Genomic DNA, 20,980 nt, shown 5'->3' with positions numbered 1-20,980 from the left:
TGTTGGAAGGTTGGATGGGGAGAGATGTTCAGAGCCCATCACAGGGGCCACAGAAGCTGTTGGGACATAGTTTGGTAACTCAGTTGCTCCTGTGCTTACCTCCCCATTCTGTGTCAGAAGGTTTGGTGGGGAGACATGCTCAGAGCCCATCACAGGGGCCACAGAAACTATTGCCTATGCAGTTTGGCTTTAGGACTTGATTTCTTTTACACTCCCATACCCAGAATTTTTATGAATGAAGTTCTTTGGCCACATACTGATTGTTGGCATCTGCTCTATCTAAATAATGACTTGGTTGGAGTTGTCCTATACCGTGTTGTGCTCTTTGGAAGGAACTCATCCCCCCCTTTTGGCTCCTGAGTTTTGTGTGTAGACTTTTTTTAAAAAAGATTTATTTGTTTTATGTTTTATGTACGTGTGTGTGTGTGTGTGTAGACTTTTAAGTAGCTTTTAAGAGGCCTCTGATGTAGGTGGGCTTTGAAGTGTGTCTGCTTAGGAACAGCATATAGGCCGTAAGAATTGTATGTGTATGATGAAATGTTTCTCTCGATTCATGTTTCCTTTATTTCATTTTAAAAGAGATGAAATGAGGGGGACTGCAGAGAGGGTTCAGAGGTTAAGAGCACTGGCTTCTTCTCAGGGGAATCTGAATTCAAATCCCAGCACCAACATAGCGGCTCACAGTCATCTGTAACTCCAGTGCCAGAGGATCCAGCACCCTCTCTGGCCTCTGCCAGCACCAGGCATGTGTATGGTACACAGACAGACAGACAGACATGCAGGCAAAATACCCAAACACATTAAAGAAGTTCTTTTTTAAAAAAAAGATTAAAAAATACTCATTGATGTAGAGGAATAGATAAGTTAGTTTCACTTATATTTCTTAAATCATGCATGAATCCTGATGTCATTACCACATACAACAAGTAATGTTCATCATCTCAGGAAAAGAACATTTTGTATTGAGGAAGAGAAAATAGAACAAATCAATATTGAAATGTTTAGAAAATACTTTAAAGATTCAGATCTTAAAGTTTAAAAATCAAGATCTTGATGGGTTTCTTAATGTTATTTTATATACACATACAGTTCCATTTAATTTTAAAAACTTGATTCATTTTTAATTTTATTAAATACTTTGTGTTTCATAGTAGTTTTTTAGTCTCAGTTTTCATGTGGCATGTGAAATTGTGGATAATGCTAATTTCATACACTTATGCACTGTGTGGGAGTGAGTGTGTGCGTGTGAGTGTGTGTTGGCTTGAACTGGTGGGAATGTAAAACTTGTGCCTTTGGTGGTAGGTGCACCCTACAACTTTGGAGCTTAAGGAGCAGCTGTAGCTTTATACAGTTCTGAGTTGTTTGAAGTGTGTGGAGGGTTTATTCTCTCTGGGCCATCACAGCACATATTTTACCTGTCTCTGTGTATATGGAGCATAGGCCCAGCCCCAAACACCTGCATCTCCCAGGTTCCAGAAACAGAAATGGGGTTGAGGTTCATCAAGTGGACATAGGCAGCAAGAGTATGACAGCAGAGATACTCTGAGGATGCAAAGATAGCTGACACCTGTGTGTGGTCCCAGGTTGGTTTGGTGATGTAAGCTGTCACATATATTAGCTCTCCGTGTAGATTAGCTTATTGGCTGGCAACTGTTCATCAGGGATGGAGTCTCTAGAACACTGAGAGAACAGCAGTAAACTGGATGAACAGTGAATACAACTCTGATGTGCTGTTGGTCTCATGTCTGTGCCTTGGTTTCCAGTCTAAGCACATGGACATTCTGGGTCGTGTGACTGTGCTCCAGCTATTCTGTGCCCTGTGAGGTAATTGAGCAGTATCTATATTGTCTGTAAACATAGTCATGTGTTCCAGGGCAAAATCTGCCTTGTAGAATAAGATGCGCAAAAAAGCCTTAGATTCTAGTACAAACACGATGATTTCTTCATGCAGTAAGGCCGTTGAGTGCAGAGGTCAGAGTGTATGGCACATACTGTATCCTCACTCTGGTCTCACAGCCCAGCCTTGGACCTTTGGGTTTCTTCCTTTGCCTTCCTCTGTGCTTGCCAAGAATTCACCATCTGTGTGATGGAATTCTTGCTTCTGGTGCTTGTCTTACATAACTCAGGAGTTGATGAGCTCTCCTTCTCACCCAGTCTTTGAGAGCAAGGTTTTGCAGCCCACCTCTTAGAATATGGCCATGTTTTTTCCAAGATTAAAGCTGAGCCTAGTCTCAGAGGAATTTTTGCCCACAGCAAAACTGATGTTGGGCCCATGCTCCAGGGAAGACCAGACTGGGCAGGTAACCCACTGAGGCAGTTGGCTTTGATACTAGTTCTACGCTCACTACAGACTTCCTTTGTAACTTTAGCCCTTCATGCTACCATGTAAATTGCCACATAGTTTCTAGATGGGGACCGGAGGAGGGGTTAGAAAACCAGGCTGACTCCACATAGGAGTACTTAAAGGATCTTGTCCTGTGTCTGACTTACCCTGGGTAAGGTAAGGCATGGGTGATCCACTGCTAGCGGGTGGAGAGGAGGGTGCACGTCACATGCTCCATGTGCAGCCTGTGTGGCTGCTGTGGTCACTGGGCGTGTGGAAGATGCTAACTTGCTGCTCGAGCAGAGCTTAGCAGCTGTGCTTGTGGAAATTGCTGAACTGGTCCTGATGTGTGTATAAAAATACAGGGAACCCAGAACAGCCATCTGGAAAAAAAAGAATAGAGTTGAGCTTTTCTTAACTTGGTTAGACTTATTTTAACCAAGATCTCAGTTTTACTGTTGTTATGAGAACTCTTCGTGCTAGGTGGTATCTTTTTGGTAGGGCTGTGATTAACTCCTGGGGCCTCCCTGACTGAAAACTCAAGAGACAGATAACCTGCTAGGTACCTAGCACTGGCCTTTATGTTTAGTTGTTATCTGTTTTAAGTCAGGTTTTATATAAGGTGTGAGCCTTAAAGCTCCTCTTGTGTTGTTTTTTTCTTGGCTGTGGTATCTCAAAGCACCAGTGGAAGTCTCTCCTGGCTTTACTGGACTGTAGTGTAGACCTTGGGCACAAGCTCAGATCAGGTGAGTCCCTTTGAAACCTCATGCACAAGAAGGAAGGAGATGGGTGCAGAACCGAGCACCCTGAACTCAAGACCCTGTCCCCTGTGGCTGACACGGGACTGTGAGCATGTGTCTTAGGTCTCAGCCTTCCAATTCTGTGACGTAGCAGAGAAGTGCCCTTCGTTGTTCCTGCCAGGCTGTGCTTTGGTTCCTTCTTTGTCCTGCTCTCCTTCATCTCTTTCAGAGTGCTGTGAGGGGAGCCGTGGAAAGTCTCCTTTAGCCAGGTCCCTGGGAGCTGAGTGCTCAGGGTTACATAGTGTATGATAGGAAAGGCCTTTGGGAGCTTCTGCTGGGTGCAGACTAGATAGAGAAGCAGAGGATTCTTGAGTGGACAGCAGGACAGGACCAGCTCTGCTTTCTGGATGATGACCCTGCTTCCAGAGACTCTGTTAATTTTATGCCCCTAGGACCCACTGAGCCATCGCAGAGATGTGAATCTCTGCTGGGTCATCAGGTGCAGCCTCTGATTCTATGATCTTGAGGTATATAGTAAATCCTTGAGGCAGTGCTTTTTGTGGACATAACAAGAAAAATAGTTTCTGTTTATTTAAAAATTAGGAAGTGGGCACGGTGGCATACACCGGTGATCCCAGTACTTAAGATACTGAGACCAGAGGGTGGTGAGTTCAAGGTTAGTGTGGGCTACCTAGTCAAATATTATTTTAAAGGGAAAAAAAAACCAAACAACTAGAGATATGATATAGTTCTGTCAGAGAAATGTTGGATGAATATAAGCCAGTCTAGACTGGGTGATATGATCTGTGGGAGGGAGCAAAAATATATTTTGGAATTTTACCAACATATGATTACAGTATTCGTAGGTAAAGCTTTGGCTTTGTTGTGTTCCTTATCAGAAGTGTGAGAGAATCATATGCACATATTCATTGAGACCATCTGTATAGACATCTGCAGTTCTTTCTTTATCTTATGCAGTACGTGGTTGTCCTGGCTATAGTAATTGAGAGTCAGATAGAGCCAGCCTGAAGACTTGGTTGGGACTCTGTTCCCATTTGGGTGCCCTTTCTCCTACCATATGGTCCACTGGGAGATTTTCAATGCAGTTCGTTTGTTAATGACTGCTTTTGTCTTTGCAGAGCACTTCTGGTGAGGTTGGAAGGGTGCAGCCATCCTGTTGTCATGAAGGGCCTGTGTGCGGAGTGTGGCCAGGACCTGACCCAGTGAGTACCTGGGAGTGAGGCTGTGTCTTTGGCTCTCGGGTGGTTGAACCTGTGTTACTGAGGCAGGACACAGGGTTCTGCTGGCTTTGCCTTGGGGAGCACCTTGAGCTGTTTCCCAAGGAAAGAATCCTCTTCGTTTTCAGGCTGTCTCCCCTCACGCCCTAGATTATGCTGAGTATTTTTCTCCAGTATTTCTGAAGGACATAATGCTTTTTGTCTTCACTGTAAAGACAGCAAATTGGGCTGGTGAGATGGCTCAGCGGGTAAGAGCACCGACTGCTCTTCTGAAGTACTTACATATAATAATAATTATTTAAAAAAAAAAAAAGACATCAAATCACCTGCGGCGCTGACAGTGAGCCTGCTTTTCTAATGCTCTATGTGGATGTCCACTGATGCTAACTGCTCTCTGTTTATCCGCAGTGTAGGTGGTGGGTGCCCACTGGTGCTAACTGCTCTCTGTTTATCCGCAGTGTGGGTGGCTGTTGCTATTGTTTGTTTGTTTCCGTGTAACTGCAGTTGGTTTACATGGAGAATTGACTCTGCACTGACTGCGTGACTGCCATATCTGACTGCAGGTGTGACCTAGAGCCCAGTTTCTCATGTTTCCTTTTTTAAAAGAAAGCATTCACATAGCTGTCTGCACAAGAGAGTTGTGTGCTAGGATAGTAGCGATGGTAGCCACTTGCTGAAGCCATACCACCACATTCACAGTTGGACAGACGCACCTTTCCACACACTGTTAACCAGGCACTCTCCTCACTTACAGGTTGCAGAGTAAAAATGGAAAGCAGCAGGTACCCCTGTCTACAGCGACTGTTTCCATGGTGCACAGCGTGCCCGAGTTGATGGTGAGCTCTGAGGTGAGCAGAGGGAGCCGTTCTGGGCTTGGTGGGAGCTCTGGAGCACGGATTGATGGATAGGCAACCCCATCTGGATACCACTTCCTAAGATGTGGCTCCACTGGCTGCCATCTTCCTTTTTTCTGTTCATAAAAAACTGTCTCTCCATGGATGCACTGAAGCCCCACAGCTCTTAGTTTTGTAGATCAGCCACCTTCTTGGTACTGTCGACACAGCAGCAGGGGTGGCCTGGATTCCCCTTGAGCCAGACTTCCCTTAGAAATGTGCGAAGGGCTTCTAACATGGAAGCAGTGGTATGGCTAGGACCTTGTCTGTGCTCTTTTTCTTAGTAAAATTGAATTAAATTTTTCTCTTTACCTTTTGACTTTAGCAAGCTGAAAAACTAGGAAGAGAAGATCAGCAGCGACTACATCGAAACAGAAAACTAGTTCTCATGGTTGACTTGGACCAGACCCTGATTCATACGACTGAGCAGCACTGTCCCCAGATGTCCAACAAAGTGAGTGACTCCAGCTTTTCCCTTGGCAGCTCTCACAGCAGTGTTAGACCCATGACCCCATTCCGAAGTACGTTATCTTGTGTTAAATGAGTTCCTGTGATCACCTAGATGTGGGCAACAGGTCAGTCAGCCGCTGCGGCATGCTCTCACACGCGCACTGCGTCTGCGCACTGCGTCTGCGCTGGCCCAGGTGCCACTGGAAGTGCTCTCTTCCTCTTAAGCTTTAGTGTGAGGTTGGTTCACACTTGCTAGGAGGGTCATACAAGATAGAAGAGTTCAGAGAAGTGTAAAGACAGCGACTGGGAGCACAAGGACTGCTGCTGGGGACATGGTCTTGGGAAGAGGTAGTGAGTGCGTAGAGGGCCTGATAGTTAGATGTCTAGAGCAAGAGGATATCTGGGTCTGTGAACCTGGGAGTGACTGTGAAGAAATTGAATTCTTTAGGGTGACATGGGAAGGGGCCAGGAGTAGAGTCCCATGCAAGTGAAGCCTGAATGGGAAATGAGCCACATGCTGGGAAGTTGAGGTTCAGGAGCAAAAAGCTTTCAGTGCCTACGAGAGAAAGATGATCTAAAGCCTGTAGATGTAGACCTTCAACAAGGAAGGTGGATAGTGTCCCATGTTTTAGAATATTAGCTGTTGAGCAAATGACACACACACACTGTTATTTTAGGTTTGGGTACCACTACAGGTCTGCATGTGTCCTGCTGTGCCCAGGTGTAGGGGTGGGAAGACGCTAGACGCTGATCACAGCCTAGAGTATGGTTCACCATAGAACCAAATTTCTTTGTTTTGAGTGAACCGCTGTGGATATGATGGTGATGTGGGTAATGGCCATTGTTGGTAGTCCTTTGTGAAGATTAACCTAACGTGGCTAGAACTCTGTGGTACAGCTTACACTTAAGTTACATTAGTGTCTGCGCTATGGGATCTGACAACAGTATTTGCTGTCGGGAGTCCTTACTAAACCGTTTATTGTTTCAGTCTCATCCCTGCCTGTACAGTGAGTGTGTTGAAGGGCACATAGATGGAAAGGGCTCTGCACCTCTGCACTCAATGTGTGTGTGACCTTGATTCTTTTATTATGCCTTTGGAGTTGCACATTTTATACTAGTTCAATAAGACACTTGGAACCAGTTCTCACTTGTAAAAGATCTAGGGAGCTAGTGTCTGCCCATCAGTGTAGGGCAACCTGTGGTTCTCGACTTCTTCACAGCGGCCACCTAAGTCCATAGGAAAACACAGATATTTACATTATAACTCAGGAGGGTAGCAAAGTGACGAAGTAGCAACAAGAGTAACTATGGTTAAGGTCACTACAACATGAGGGACTGTATTACAGGGTCACAGCGTTAGGAAGGCTAAGAAGCACTGAGATAGGATAGCACTAGTCCTCCACTAATATCAGTACTCCTAGGAAGCTTTTCTAGTCTATTCTAAGGATACCTTGGGCCTGGGCTTGGGCCTCCACTGAAACATAATTGCAGGCTTGGGGCTCACTCAGCCTTTGAATTTAGTTCCTGCTTTTTGGACACTTAGGGAAAGGGGATTTAATTCTTGCTCTGAGCATCATCCATGCCTGTACCATTGTGGAAGTAGACATGACAGCCGCTGGACTTCACTGTTGAGAAGGGAAAACTAGAATTTCCTATTCTGTCTGTGACAGCTCAGTTTCACCATCCTGTTGGTTTGGTTGGTTGGTTGGTTTTTTGTTTTGTTTGTTTTGTTTTTAGAGCTAATCAATATCTGGCCTAAGTAGTTAACCTTTTTAGTTGTTAAAGAAATCAGTGTTTTTGCTGAGAATATAATGGGAAATAGAAGGAAAAGGATCACAGCTTCGTTTCCTATGGAAGACATGTGCAAAGTAATAATGGAGGTAACGGCTCCACCTCCCTGCACAGCCTCGGACAGTTTCCGCACTCGAGTGTGCCGAATGAAGCTGTCTCACCATTAGCAGTTGTTACTCTCACTAGCCGCCCAGGAGTCACCATGGGTATGCTCAGAACAGTGATGTCACCGAGCTAACAGCACAGATGGGCTGTATGATCTGGCACCGATCCCAAGACACTATCCACTGCCCTGAGGCATTCCAGGACTGGATAGTTGCCACAGCCATCATGAGGCTGCCTTGCTTGTGGTTATCAAAGACAGTTACTGAGATGTTGATCCTGCGTAGTTACAGGTGCTTATAGTGATTGATAGTTACCAGGTAGTTATAGGAAGTAGTGTCACGGACAGTTATAATTATGAGAGGTAGTTATTGCAGCTTGTTATCACCGTGGCTAGTTGGCATAGTTGTCTTGGTAGTTAGTGGCATCCATCATCATGGACCCTCCTGTGCCTCACTCATGCAGTCTGTGGCTCTCATGTGCCCTGTGCAGTTCCATGCCTGACTTGTATGACTGCAAAGCCTTGCTGGGCCCACAGCTCAGGTGCTGCTGGGCAGCTGTCCCTGCCCCTCTTCTCACTCCTGACTGTTGTTTACAGGGCATCTTCCACTTCCAGCTGGGCCGAGGGGAGCCCATGCTGCATACCCGCCTGAGGCCTCACTGCAAGGACTTCCTGGAGAAAATTGCCAAGCTGTATGAGCTTCATGTTTTCACTTTTGGCAGCCGTCTGTATGCCCACACCATCGCAGGTCAGTCCAGCACAGTATGAGGAGTGGTGCAGAAAGAAACTCGGGGTTAGAACAGGCAGTTGCAGAGGGAAAGTTGCCTGGGACCATATATAGATGGAAAGAGAAAACTTATGTGGTGTGTTTTCAAAGGTAGTTCCTCTAGCTGACTAAGGATGGCTTTGGAGCTCTGTTGTCCACATGTGTTTGTGCCAAATGCTTTAACAGCCAAAGTGAGTCCTTTGCTTGACTGAGTGACCCTTGCTTGTCTCGGTTGGCAATCATTTCCATGTGCTCTTGGTGTGCAGTGGCCACCAGGTGGCAGCACTGGCTGGGGAATGAGAGCTTGCTGTAGCCGGATGGGAAATTACCTCTGAGAACATTACAGTCACTGCCTGAAAAAGGGAGGACAGGTTCTATCCCAGCAGGCTTGTGGCACCTGAGTAGTAGCTGCAGAACTTGGTCATCTGAGCAGTGTAAAATTCCAAGGTCTTGGGGCTGGGGAGATGGTCCAGTGAGTACAGCCCTTCCTGTGCAAGTGTGAGGGCCAGAGTTTGGATCCTCAGTGTCCACTAAAAATCAAAATGGCCAGCCAATTTCTGAATCAGTGAGATTGGATAACCCTGTTTCCAAAAAAACCAGAAAACAACAAAAGAAACTATGCAAAAAGTGGCAGAGGAAGAAACTTGGTGCTGACCTCTGGCCTTCTCACATACTTGCATGGGTGAACATATCCACACCACACCACACCACACCCCCACACACAGGGATATAGATTAGTCTCTATCTTTGTTGATGGAGTTGGTAGTTTAGAATCTCTATAGCCTATTTTTTTTTTTTAAAAAAAACAGACTTTGTTTTTAGGTCAGCCTTAGGTTCACAGCAGAATTACAGGTTTCCCATATACACGCTTCCCTCCATAGACTCTGGCCTGCTACTCACACCCTACACGATGCTCCCTAGGTCCCTACTGTCAGTGGCTCCCACCAGAGTGTGTACTTTTTATAATTTGTGAACCTACGCTGATGCTGTTTGTCATGAACATTGAAGCCACATGTTAAAGCTGATTCACTTTGTCTGAGGTTCAGTGTTTTAAGATTGTCACTCCTGTGTACCCGGGTGGAACAGAGGTGTGTAATTGTATAATAGGAAGGTGAGGCATCTCAGGCTAATAAAGAAGAACCCCATGCACTGACTTAATATTCTAACCTTTAATCAGCAAGGTGATTATTAGGAGGTGACCTTGGGAGGCAGAGCAGCCACCACCTGCCACCACCTGTCAGGGAAGGAGGCTGCAGATGCCTTCGTCTACAGCCGGCAGAGCTGTGATGTATAGCCCCCTGTTGATTGTAAACTACCCAGTCCCAACAGCAGAGGCATCCCTACGTAAAAGCAGAGCCACACCCAAGCTTGTGGCTTTCTTCCCATTGAAACCTTACCTCTCTCTCTAGGTGCTAATTAGTGATGCATGGGCTAATAGTGATGATGGGGCAAGCTTTAGGCAGGTGACTAGGAGAGGCACCAGCAGAGTCTAAAGAAGAAAACATCCACTTAAATAAGTGCTTTGGTACTTTTTAAGTTAGAAGTATCAAAGTTAAAAATTAGAAAACACTCCTCACTGTCATGTGCACATATATCCCCTCTTGGCTTGTTCAGTGTGTTTGTTCGAGTGGTGTACATAGTTTGTTCAAGTATCCACACCCGTGCAGTTCTCATCACATAGAATTTGTACATCATCGGTGTCACAAAACCACAAAGTAACTCCTTGTTTTTGAGCAGCTGTGCTCATTTTCCTTCCATCATAAGGTGAACACCCACTGTGCTGGCTCAGGAATAGACTCGATCTGCATTGCCTCCTGATGCCTGGGCGGCTTGTGCCTCTAGTGCCAGTGCCACTACTTCTTATTTGGGCCTTTCAGATCTTAACTGTAGGTGCTTGGGACAGTTGCTGGGCACATCCTGAAGCAGTAGATCTCAACCTGTGGGTTGCACAACCCTTTACAGGGGCTGCATATCCGATATTTATATTGCGATTCATAGCAGTAGCAGAGTTACAGTTATGAAGTAGCCATGAAAATCATTTTATGGTGGGGGTCACCACAACGTGAGGAAATGTATTAAAGGGGCGCAGAGTTGGGAAGGCCGAGAGCTGCTGCTCTAGAGTCACTCACTCTTCCTTGTAGAAACTGTGTTTTGTTGATCTAACCACATCAGCACGACAAGGACCAGAATGAAGGAGGCGTAGGTACTGAGTAAGAGGACATTTGCTTAAGCAAAGCCATATACATCCCTGAGTTTCATTGTAGGTCATACCCTCATGAGTCCTTTTGATACTCAGTCAATGAGATACTGCATCAGGTTCATGTCAGAGAGGCCCCAGAGATAAGGGTAAAATAAGGAGAAGAAAGAATGACAAGCTGCTTTCAGACCTGAAGCAGAGAGTGCATCTGTTGCCTGCTGCTTTTATAAGGTCTGTACTGGTGATGTCATCGACAGTGTCAGGCCACAAGAGTCTGCTACCAGCCCTGGCCTTGTGGGGCTACTCAAGCACTTGAGGCCTTAGACCCCCGCCTGTTCCTTTTCTAGCTGTGGCTTTATGGAAGAATTACAGTATCTAGTTCATCCAGAGAGTGTTGGACAGAATGGGACAGCAATATTTGATAGAGCTCTGGACTTATCTTTAAGAACATAAATGTAACCGGGCGGTGGTGGCGCACGCCTTTAATCCCAGCACTTGGGAGGCAGAGGCAGGTGGATTTCTGAGTTCAAGGCCATCCTGGTCTACAGAGTGAGCTCCAGGACAGCCAGGGCTACACAGAGAAACCCTGTCTCAGAAAAAGAAAAAAAGAAAAAAAAATGTAAATTCTCCCAGATGAGAGCCTGAGGACAGCTGTGGACAGGGTGTGAGATCCAATGGTGGTTACACCTACAGAACTAAGTCCTAAGTGTGCTGCACAAGACACCACGGTGACTGCACACCAGTTAGTGGGGATGGGGATGAGTTCAGCCTTTAGGAAGTGGCGTCTAGTGGGAAAAAGGGAGGTCGTTAGGGCAGTGTCCTTAAAGGGAATCCTGGGGCCATGCCCCTCCTGTTTATGTCCTGGTTGCTGCGGAGTGGGCGGTTTCCCCAAAGTTCATGTTCCTGCGTTGATGTACTGTGTAGTTATAGACCTCAGACAAAGGGTCCAGTAACTGTGGATTGAAACTTCTAGATCTGTTGGTCATGAATCTTTCCTCCTTACATGCTGCTTTTTTCAAATATTCCACACAATGACAGAAAGCTTATTACACTTTATTGGAGTACCCCAAATGTGGTGACCACCTTGGAAAAGGTGCATATCCTGCCACACTAACGAAGCTACCTTTTTCACAGTGGCTTCATTCTGTGTCACTGATGTGAGTTAGGTACTGTCCAAAGTGTCAGGCTTCCTCTTGGCTTTGTAATATGTTCCTTGTTGTGGAGGAGATGGCTGTGTGGTTCTGCTGATGTAATGAGAAAATGCATGGAGGATGTTTTCTTCCTATTATTAGATGGCCTGGATTACACATCAGAGTGGTCTTCCGCTCTGAGTGCAAACCAAAGTGTGGACAGGCCCACTACCATTGCTTTGTGAAGTACAGTGACAGTTTACTTGCTTTATACAAAACTATGTAGCTCACACATCCCAGTTATGTCTTACAGATTGCCTCACGTATAGGCAGCAAAGTGGTTTTGTAGAAATTCTGATGTGTTAAAAGACACGCAGACCCAAGTTAGCCATCTCAGATGCACAGGGCACAGTGTGGAGTGCTGTGTGCACGGCATGACCTTTGACCCTTCTTCCTACAGGCTTTCTGGACCCTGAGAAGAAGCTTTTTTCTCATCGAATATTGTCTCGAGATGAATGTATTGACCCATTTTCTAAAACAGGAAACCTTAGGTATGTACTCATGAGACAACCTACTGCTGCTTCCTCTGTAAAACTGAATGTCGAGAATTAGAGGAAGAATTCTGTGTTTAACTTTTTCTAGGAGTTTAACCTTCCTTCTCCAGCTTTGAGCATAATAACACATAGAGTACTTAGAAAGGTTGTTTCAATGTTAGACCCTGCATTCCTCCCACATGGGTCCTGTTTCTGCTCTGGAGGCTTGGGCCCTGTCTGTGCTAATAATGTTCTGTTGCCGTGATGAGACATCATGACTAAAGCAACTTATAAAAGAAAGCACTTAATTGGGGGCTTGCTCACAGTTTCAGAGGGTGAGTCCATCATCACTGTAGGGAGCACATAAAAACACGAGCCTATGGGATCTGCTGTCATTCAGACCATCACAAGCCCTGAGTACCCAGTCCTTTCTGTGTCCAGACCCGCACAGGCCCTGAGTACCCAGTCCTTTCTGTGTCCAGACCCGCACAGGCCCTGAGTACCCAGTCCTTGCTGTGTCCAGACCCGCACAGGCCCTGAGTACCCAGTCCTTGCTGTGTCCTGTCCTGTTCCTTACTCTGCACCGTATAGTTGGGAAACTGCCTTTGTTCTTTGTTTCTGTCAGAAGAGGTGCAGTGGTCATCTTGCCCCTCATGGGCTAGATGTTAGCTTGCTCTTCACCTCTCAGCCATTGCCTTCCATGTCTCCCTTTACCAGCTGGCCTCAGAGATTAGGCCTTGAATTTCAGGCCTATTTTGACGCTTGTCTAGAACTCACTGCTGCTGAGGTAGGAAGCATTGAGCATAGAGGTGAAGGTTTAGTGCCTAGAGAAGGTGCAAGCCTGTAGGATGCTCGCACATTGTGAGCACAGCAGCTCCCAGAAGGTCACAGTTTTGTTTGACACGGCTTTCTAGTTGAAGGATAAGGACACGAGTGCCAGCCTCTCAGAATTACAGCTTCCTAGAAATCTGCCTGGTGTTCATTCCGCTAGCATATAGACACCCAGTAAACAGCCAAAGGGGTCTATCTTCCCTGTTCTGGGTCTGTCTTTTTTGTCATCTGTTTCCTGTCCTTTCTAAGCTCTGGGACAGGGCTAGCTCTTCCTCAGTCCTCCTTGGAGAGCAGTGTTACAATCTGAAGCTTGTCACTTTGCACAAGAAGTTTCCCATTTCTACCAAGAGAGAGCTATGTGCAGCATTCTCATGTGTCAGTTGGCATTTGTTTCTATAGTTGTTTCTCTTAAGGCGTGGACCGTAGCAGTTCTGTGTGGCAGATGAAGGGGGTGTGGCTGTGCAGGCATCCTCTTTTGAAGTTTCATTTTTAGATTAAGAGATCAATGGAGACTTGAAAATTGTACAAGTTATTATTAACTAGAAGAGAATGTGAGGTCTTTATTTGAAGCAAGACCTCGCTTTTGCTTGATAGTATAGAGGGAGCAAACTGGGGGCAGAAGAAAGCATGAGGTACCATTGGTGATTTATCAGAGTACAAAGCTGTCTGACTTAGACAGCTTAGGGTGTTAGACTCTAATGGAAGCACTCTGGACAAGCAAAGGCTGCCCCCTGTGGTGTGCTCAGAACAGCTGAGGGTCTATTCTAAGTGTGCCTGATGAACACTTGGCTTTTGGGCTGGGTAGCTATGTTTATAAATGTGGTCTGACCCATTTGTTTACAAGAACTGGGTTTTTCAGGGGTGTGTTCTGACCTGTGACTAAGTATTTACTCATTTTTTAAAGTTTTCTTAAGGAGAGCCAAACAGTGGAGAAAAACACTTTTAATTTTACTTTCTCTGGAAAAAAATATAAATTAGAACTAACTGAAAGCACCCTGTTACAGCTTGCTGCTGCTTCTTAAGGAATCTGCTCTTTGCTCTTTATAGTTACTTGAGAATCCTAGACTGTTCTTTTTAGCAGAATAAGAGATTATTGCAACTGGCAAATCACTGTGTGTGTAAACTGCATGTGTTTGCTTCTAGAAATCTCTTTCCCTGTGGAGACTCAATGGTTTGCATCATTGATGACCGAGAGGATGTGTGGAAGTTTGCCCCTAACCTTATAACTGTGAAGAAGTACGTCTACTTCCCAGGCACGGGTGATGTCAATGCACCCCCTGGGGCCCGGGAATCCCAGACAAGGAAAAAAGGTGGGTGATCTTCTCACAGTGAAAATAGCATTTTGATAAATGTCTCTTATTTTTTTTTTATCTTTGTAATGATGGGTTTTGGTTGAATATTCACTTTTTTGTTTTGCTTTTTATTTGTATTTCAATTTTCCTGAAGCAATTATGTACTGAAAAGTGGAATATTTAAACATCATATTAATGTTTGGTGCAGTAGTTCCGTGGTCTCCTGTGTTCAGGCCCTGGTACTGGAGGGGACGGGCGGGGAATGGTGAGGGATGTCACACTGTCCTGAATGTCTGAGTGTGCTGCTGCTGCACTCCACCCTAGGAGTCTGGATTATACACCTCATAGAAGGAGTGTGGTATGAGATACAGTTGTTCCCCTGTAAGAACCAGCCCTCAGTAGAACAGGGACTCAAGTCTATTGCCTGCATGGAAACTGCAGGAAATTGATTTTGAGGCACATGGGGAGCCAGAGTCTGTCTGAAGGAAATTCCCATTTCTTCCATCCTCCCTCTGCCCATCCCCCCTCCTCTTTCTACATAGCACAGACGGCCCCTCCTTCAGCCGCCCAACTATGGGGATACAGGTGTGCATCACCAAATTTAGTTTAAAAGTTTTGGTTTTAAGTTTTTATGGTGAATTTTAGTTTTGAAATAGAATGTTTGGAGGCATGCTATTGCTTCTGTGGATACTAAAGTAGGAAATGGAGGCAAACTCCTTTCCGTAAAGATGTTGCCCATGCCCACACAGCCTGTCAAGGCAGTTCTGTGCATGGCCGACATGAGCTACATACTGTCCAGCTCTTAGATCAGAAACTTGCCTAGGCCTCAGCCAGAGAAGACAAACAGTCATACTGTCCTGGAGAGGGTGAGGTTTAGTTTTGAAAGTTTTCTTACCATTAAATAACGTTGTTTTCCTTTTGTGTGTATATTTAGTAAATCATTCTTCTAAAGGAGGAGACGTCTTGGAACAAGCTCTGTCAGTGAAGGGTCCTGAGGAAGGCAAACCTGCTCCTGGGATGGAGCAGAGCAATGGCCTTGGGACGGCCTCCCGGGAGCTCAATGGTGGTGAGGCCGTGCCAGGAGCTTTCCCCAGTAAAGCAGATGAGAAGGAGGCCTGGTCCCTCACCCGGGCCTCTCCTGCCAGCAGCTCCAGTGGCCATGAGCTGACAGAAGCTCCAGAGCTCCCTGTGTCTTGCGAGTGGGATGGTCGGACAACACCAGCGGTGCAGCCTCCTCAGGGAGACGCCACCCAGGACTTGGACTTTGACCTGTCCAGTGACAGCGAGAGCAGCGAGAGCAGCAGATCAGAAGGTCAGAAGTCCTCCTCTGCTTCTGATGGGGAGAACGAGGAGAGGAGACTCAGAAAGAAGTCTCCAGCCACCCAGGAGAGAACAAAAGTTCCACAGCACAGTGGGCCCCAGGACACGAGTGGGGGGAGATCTGCAGCAAGCCCCGTGGGAGAGTCTGGGCCTAGCATCCACTCACATGACAAAGGATCAGACCTGGATCCTCAGGAGGAGGGTGAACGGGACAGCCTCTGTGGCCTGGGCAATGGCAGTGTGGACCGGAAGGAAGCTGAAACAGAGTCACAGAACAGTGAGCAGTCAGGCGTCACTGCAGGCGAGTCCCTAGACCAGAGTGTCGGGGAGGAAGAGGAAGAGGACACAGATGACGATGACCACTTGATCCACCTCGAGGAGATCCTCGTCCGAGTACACACTGACTATTACGCGAAATATGACAGATACCTCAACAAGGAGCTTGAGGAAGCTCCAGATATACGGAAAATTGTGCCAGAGCTCAAGAGCAGGGTGCTAGCAGATGTGGCTGTAATATTCAGTGGGCTGCACCCAACAAACTTTCCTGTGGAAAAGACCCGTGAGCACTATCATGCCACGGCCCTGGGAGCCAAGGTCCTCACCCAGCTGGTGCTGAACCCTGACGCTCCAGACAGGGCCACTCACCTCATTGCAGCTCGGGCTGGTATGTGCCACTGTCCCTGCTCCTGTGGGTGGGGACATGCAACCAGTAGTGCTCCTGGGTGGTCATACACCTGTGCTTCAGCTTGGTCCCTCTTTTCAAGGCTAGGTCAATGCTCTGCTTCTTTATAATCGTGATCGTTTAAAAACAGGTTGGCTTGCTAGGAAAGTAAGTCAGTGGATGAAAGTGCTTGTCATACAGGTGTTAGGACTTGAGTTGGCGTCTCCAGAACCCATGTAAAGCCAGGCACAGAGATACCTGTCATAATCCCAGTGCCCCTGCATCATGATATGGTGACAGAGACAGGAGGATCCCAGAAGCTAGGGAGTAGGCTAGCCTGGAATGAACACAGCAAATAGCAAAGACCCCGTCTCAAGGTAGAAGACAGAAACCAGCATCCAAGGTTGTCCTCTGACCTCCACATGTGTGTGATTGACTTGACTTTGGGTAAAGTTGTCTTCCTATATACATTTCACTTGTCTTGGGTCTCTGGAATAGTCACTTTCATGTTATGTATTACACAATATTGAGTGTTCTCTAAGAAAAACTTAAAACATATAGCTAATCCTGTTTTAAATGATCTTCATAAGCAATTAGACTTTTCCTTAATAAACATCATCCAGGCTATCTAGGCACTGCTTGTCACCTTGCCATTTCTCCTTAACAATAGCCAGTGACTTGGGACTTCTGTGATTTCACCTCCAGGCTCTGCATGGCTGTCAGGTGGCCATTCCTATAGTCTCCCCAAAGGCTGCAATCTTGTTTTACTTTGGCTCCAGACCATAATATTATTTGCTTTGTAGAGCAGTTTACACAGATCAGTGGGAATCAGACAGGCTCTCTGGCCCTAGCAGCATCTTTTGTCTGAGGGAATGTAGCACCAATGCTCTTCAGGAACAAAGGCTCTTCCTTCCAGAGCATTGAGAGTACAAGTCAGGCCTTTCTGTGGTGTGTGTGTGTGTGTGTGTGTGTGTGTACCTGCTTGTGTAGAGACTGTTGGAGTAACTAGTCTCTATCTCTACTTTGCCTGGTTTTGAAGCTTTTTCTCTGTGGATTCTTTAGTTGTGGGGATGCTGTGAGATGTGTTCTCATCCTACCCTTTCCATTGAAGAGAGGGACTTCCTTGAAAACATAGCTGGTCTGGGACTCAGTTGGCCATCCTACAGCATGGGGTTACTGAGCTATATGCAAATTAGCCATAAGACACTAGGACGGGGCAGGAAGATGAAGATGTGTGAGGAGTCACTCAGTGGGTGATAAGTAGCATTCCAGGGTCCCTTGGGACACAGAAGGACAAAAAGAGAAGAGTGTGTGACAAGGCCAGAACAGGTGCCAGACTGGTTAAGAAAGCCCTGGAGTTCAAAAGTGATAGGGTGCCTCTATGCAGGGAGAATTAACGGGACTCCTGATAGATCTCTTGCCATGGCTGGTACCAGAGCCCGGGTCATAGGCAAACCTAGGGCAGGGCTCAGACTGTCTACAGGGATAACTTTAGGATTAAGAAGTAGTTAAAGAACAGAAATCCTGTTGGCAAGAGGTTCTGTCCTCAGTAGTGAGGAGGGTGCTTGTCTGTAAGCCTGGCATGCAGCTGTCACCTGAGAGGAACATAAGACCCCACTCTGGTACCACATGGCAGTCAGGCTGACATGTTGTCTCTGCAGGTACAGAGAAGGTGCGCCAGGCACAGGAATGCAAACACCTACATGTGGTCAGCCCTGATTGGCTGTGGAGCTGCTTGGAACGCTGGGACAAGGTAGAGGAGCAGCTCTTCCCACTCATGGATGATGACACCCGGACACATAGGTAGGTTCCCTCCCACCCATCCTATTCCACATTGCCTCTCTTCCTTCCAGTTCCCTGAGGTACCCAGCCACAACCAGGCATCTAGTGTAGCCTCTGCTCACCTGCCACCCACCCTCATCCCCTATGATCTTCCCACACAGGGCCAGGAGCTTGCGTAAACTCAGTTCTGAGGAGAACTTGAGTTATGGCTGGATTCAGTGCTGAGAGCCTTAGCTGCTGAGGGGTATCCATCCAAGATCCACAATGCATCAGTTACTTGGCCTGGTGCTATGACCGTACTCTGACAACACTTGAGGGAGGAAAGTTACGGTCACAGGAGCATGAGGTAGCTACTCACATGGTAGCAGGATTTGGGAAGAAGGAATGATTAATATTGGTTCTCAGCTTTCTCTTGGGTAGTGTAGGACCCCTCCCCCCCCCAAGCCCAGAGAATGGTACCCCACCTGCTTCTAGGGTGAGCTTCTCTCCTCAATAAATCTAATGGAATAACCCTCACAGACGTAGCCAGAGGCTTGTCTCCTAGATGGTGGTAATCTCTTATGTGAATTGTTATTAGCCATTACAAATGCTACCCAACTTCTAAGGCTGCGGTGCTCCTAAGAGGGAGTCTGTTCTGTCCACCCTGGTCTTGGCCTTTGCAGAGTGATACTGCAGGTCCTCCGTGGGCTTGAAGATGAGCAGCTGTTAACATCCAGAGACACGTTAGAGCTGGGCTTTCCAATAGTGAAATTCAGTTGTGGCACTCAGTAGTAAATTCTAGTGTGCGTGTATGTCTTCAAGGTTGATATTGTCATACACATTTATATAAAGGCTAGTCTAGATCTCAAAACCCAAGAAAAGGTGTGGGATGAAGGCCGTGGAGCAGGTACACGAACTCAAAGAGGGAGGCATATTGGAGAATGGAATTTCTCATCGTTTATGTATTTCTGATGAGAGACTTTTGGTTACTGGGGACAAGTGGCAGTCAGTACAAATGCCAGTTTCTGAGAGTAGCCCTGATCATTTTCAGTTCAAGCAGATATCGCAGAAAGCCACGAAATACAAAGAAGTTGTCCTGCCAAGGCAGAGGGTTCCTTCCAGACAGGTCCCACTGGTGATATACGGGTAGTTACGCATGATGCTATTTTTATACACCGTTGTGTTCTGGAATTCAGAGTTTCAAATCTTCCATCTGAAGCATTGAGTTAAGATTTTAAGCTGGGCAGTGGTGGCGCACACCTTTAATCCTAGCACTTGGGAGGCAGAGGCAAGGGGATTTCTGAGTTTGAAGCCAGCCTGGTCTACAGAGTGAGTTCCAGGACAGCTAGGGCTAACCTGTTCATAAAAACCCGAAAAAACAAAAAACAATTGAAAGAGCATTTCATTCTGTGCCTAGCCAGTAGTTTCTGTTGTCCCTGAGCATTGTGCCCCGTTCCTGTATACATGCCGTTCTTTCATCTTGTGTCCCTGGGCCATGTGTTACTACTAACGCCATTCATGTCCCTGCTCTCATCCCACAGGGATAACAGCCCTGCAGCCTTTCCTGACAGACACACTGTGCTTCCAGCAGCCTTGTTCCACCCAACACCCATCCATTCCAAGGCCCATCCTGGTCCTGAGGTTCGGATCTATGACTCTAACACAGGCAAGCTCATCCGGATGGGCACCCAGGGTTCTGCACCAGCTCCCTCTAGTGCCCCGCTTATCCATGGAGAGCCTTCCTCCTTCAGGTACGTTGTGGCACATGTAAGCCTCTTTTGCTGAGAAAATGGGCATCTAACGTGTTAAACTTTAGCTTTCTGAACCTATTAAGATGGTTTTGTTGGGCTACAGTATAGACAAGTGATATTTGAGGTCCTCTTCAGTCCTGACTTAGTGCTGGGCTGCCTGCTCATGAGTCATGTGTCTGCAGGATGCTCAGTGCTGGCAGGGTACCCAGCAGAGGAGGGTCCCACAGGGTAGTCTGACCTCCCTCCTAGGTCTGTCCTCAACAGGTACTTAGTCTTAGCCACCTGGACTCTTCCATATACTGAGAAGAGAGATTTTGTCAGAAAGGTATGTGAGGGGGCTGGTGAGATGGCACAGCAGGTAAGAGCACTGACTGCTCTTCCAAAGGTCCTGAGTTCAGAACCCAGGAACCACATGGTGGCTCACAGTCACCCGTAGTGAGATCTGACGCCCTCTTCTGGCGCATCTGAATATGTATAATAATAAATAAATCTTTAAAAAAATGAAAAGGTATGTGAGAACACTGGAGTAGATCAGAAGTCATTTGATGCCAGGGTTAGTGATGCCCACAAGTGACAGACCCTTATTAATCCCTACACTGTGCAGTCTTAGTCACCGCTATTCCTTTGAACTCTCAGACCACCCTTCTAGAACTGAAACACATCCTGCTTGTTTAAATAATGAGCTTAGAGGTTTGGGGCAGTAGATACCATGTTCAGTGTGCAGTTGCATCCAGGCACCTGCCTGTTCTCTGTGTTCCTTCAAAGGCACCTAAACCATCCCTGGTAGTTACCCTGGGGTCAGTAGCCCAGAGCTCTAGAGCTGTTAGTTCTGCTCTGATTGCAGATGCTCTGTGGCAGGCCTGAGCAGTTTGTATGTGTTCAGCAGAGTAGTTTTAGAGCTGAGCAAGAACTTAGTCCTGTGTCCACATTTGTGCCCAGCCTCAGTGACACACAGGCAATGGGAAGCAGGATTGGTACAAACAGAAATCCCAGATGTTTGTTCAGGGCTGGTATGAAGTGGCTCTCTGCTTCTCAATGCACCTTGGAATGCACCTGCTGCTTTGCAGTTTGAAATGAAATGGGTTATCATTACTGCAGGTTGGTTTCCTCTAGTTAGTCATTTATGTGCTGGACTGTCCACGTGCTGCTGCTTATAGTCTGGACCATCATATTACCACAGTGGGATCACTGAGGTAAAGC

The 20,980-nt window shown here is 46.6% G+C and overlaps 1 protein-coding gene across 2 annotated transcripts in view; it reads left to right on the top strand.

Moving 5' to 3' along the window:
* Ctdp1 (CTD phosphatase subunit 1) overlaps positions 1 to 20,980 on the top strand; it is a 60,159-nt gene that overhangs the window by 5,312 nt on the left and 33,867 nt on the right. For both annotated transcript variants that reach the window (XM_031366132.1, XM_031366133.1), the window contains exons 2-10: positions 4,203 to 4,286; positions 5,056 to 5,149; positions 5,520 to 5,648; positions 8,136 to 8,286; positions 12,092 to 12,182; positions 14,139 to 14,305; positions 15,222 to 16,271; positions 17,930 to 18,071; positions 19,571 to 19,780. In XM_031366132.1, coding sequence (XP_031221992.1) covers positions 4,203 to 4,286; positions 5,056 to 5,149; positions 5,520 to 5,648; positions 8,136 to 8,286; positions 12,092 to 12,182; positions 14,139 to 14,305; positions 15,222 to 16,271; positions 17,930 to 18,071; positions 19,571 to 19,780 — 2,118 coding nt within the window. The remainder of the gene's footprint in view (positions 1 to 4,202; positions 4,287 to 5,055; positions 5,150 to 5,519; positions 5,649 to 8,135; positions 8,287 to 12,091; positions 12,183 to 14,138; positions 14,306 to 15,221; positions 16,272 to 17,929; positions 18,072 to 19,570; positions 19,781 to 20,980) is intronic.

The sequence above is a fragment of the Mastomys coucha genome, unplaced genomic scaffold, assembly GCF_008632895.1.
Source record: "Mastomys coucha isolate ucsf_1 unplaced genomic scaffold, UCSF_Mcou_1 pScaffold13, whole genome shotgun sequence".
Lineage (NCBI taxonomy): Eukaryota > Metazoa > Chordata > Mammalia > Rodentia > Muridae > Mastomys > Mastomys coucha.
This window is presented reverse-complemented; position numbering and strand designations above follow the sequence as displayed.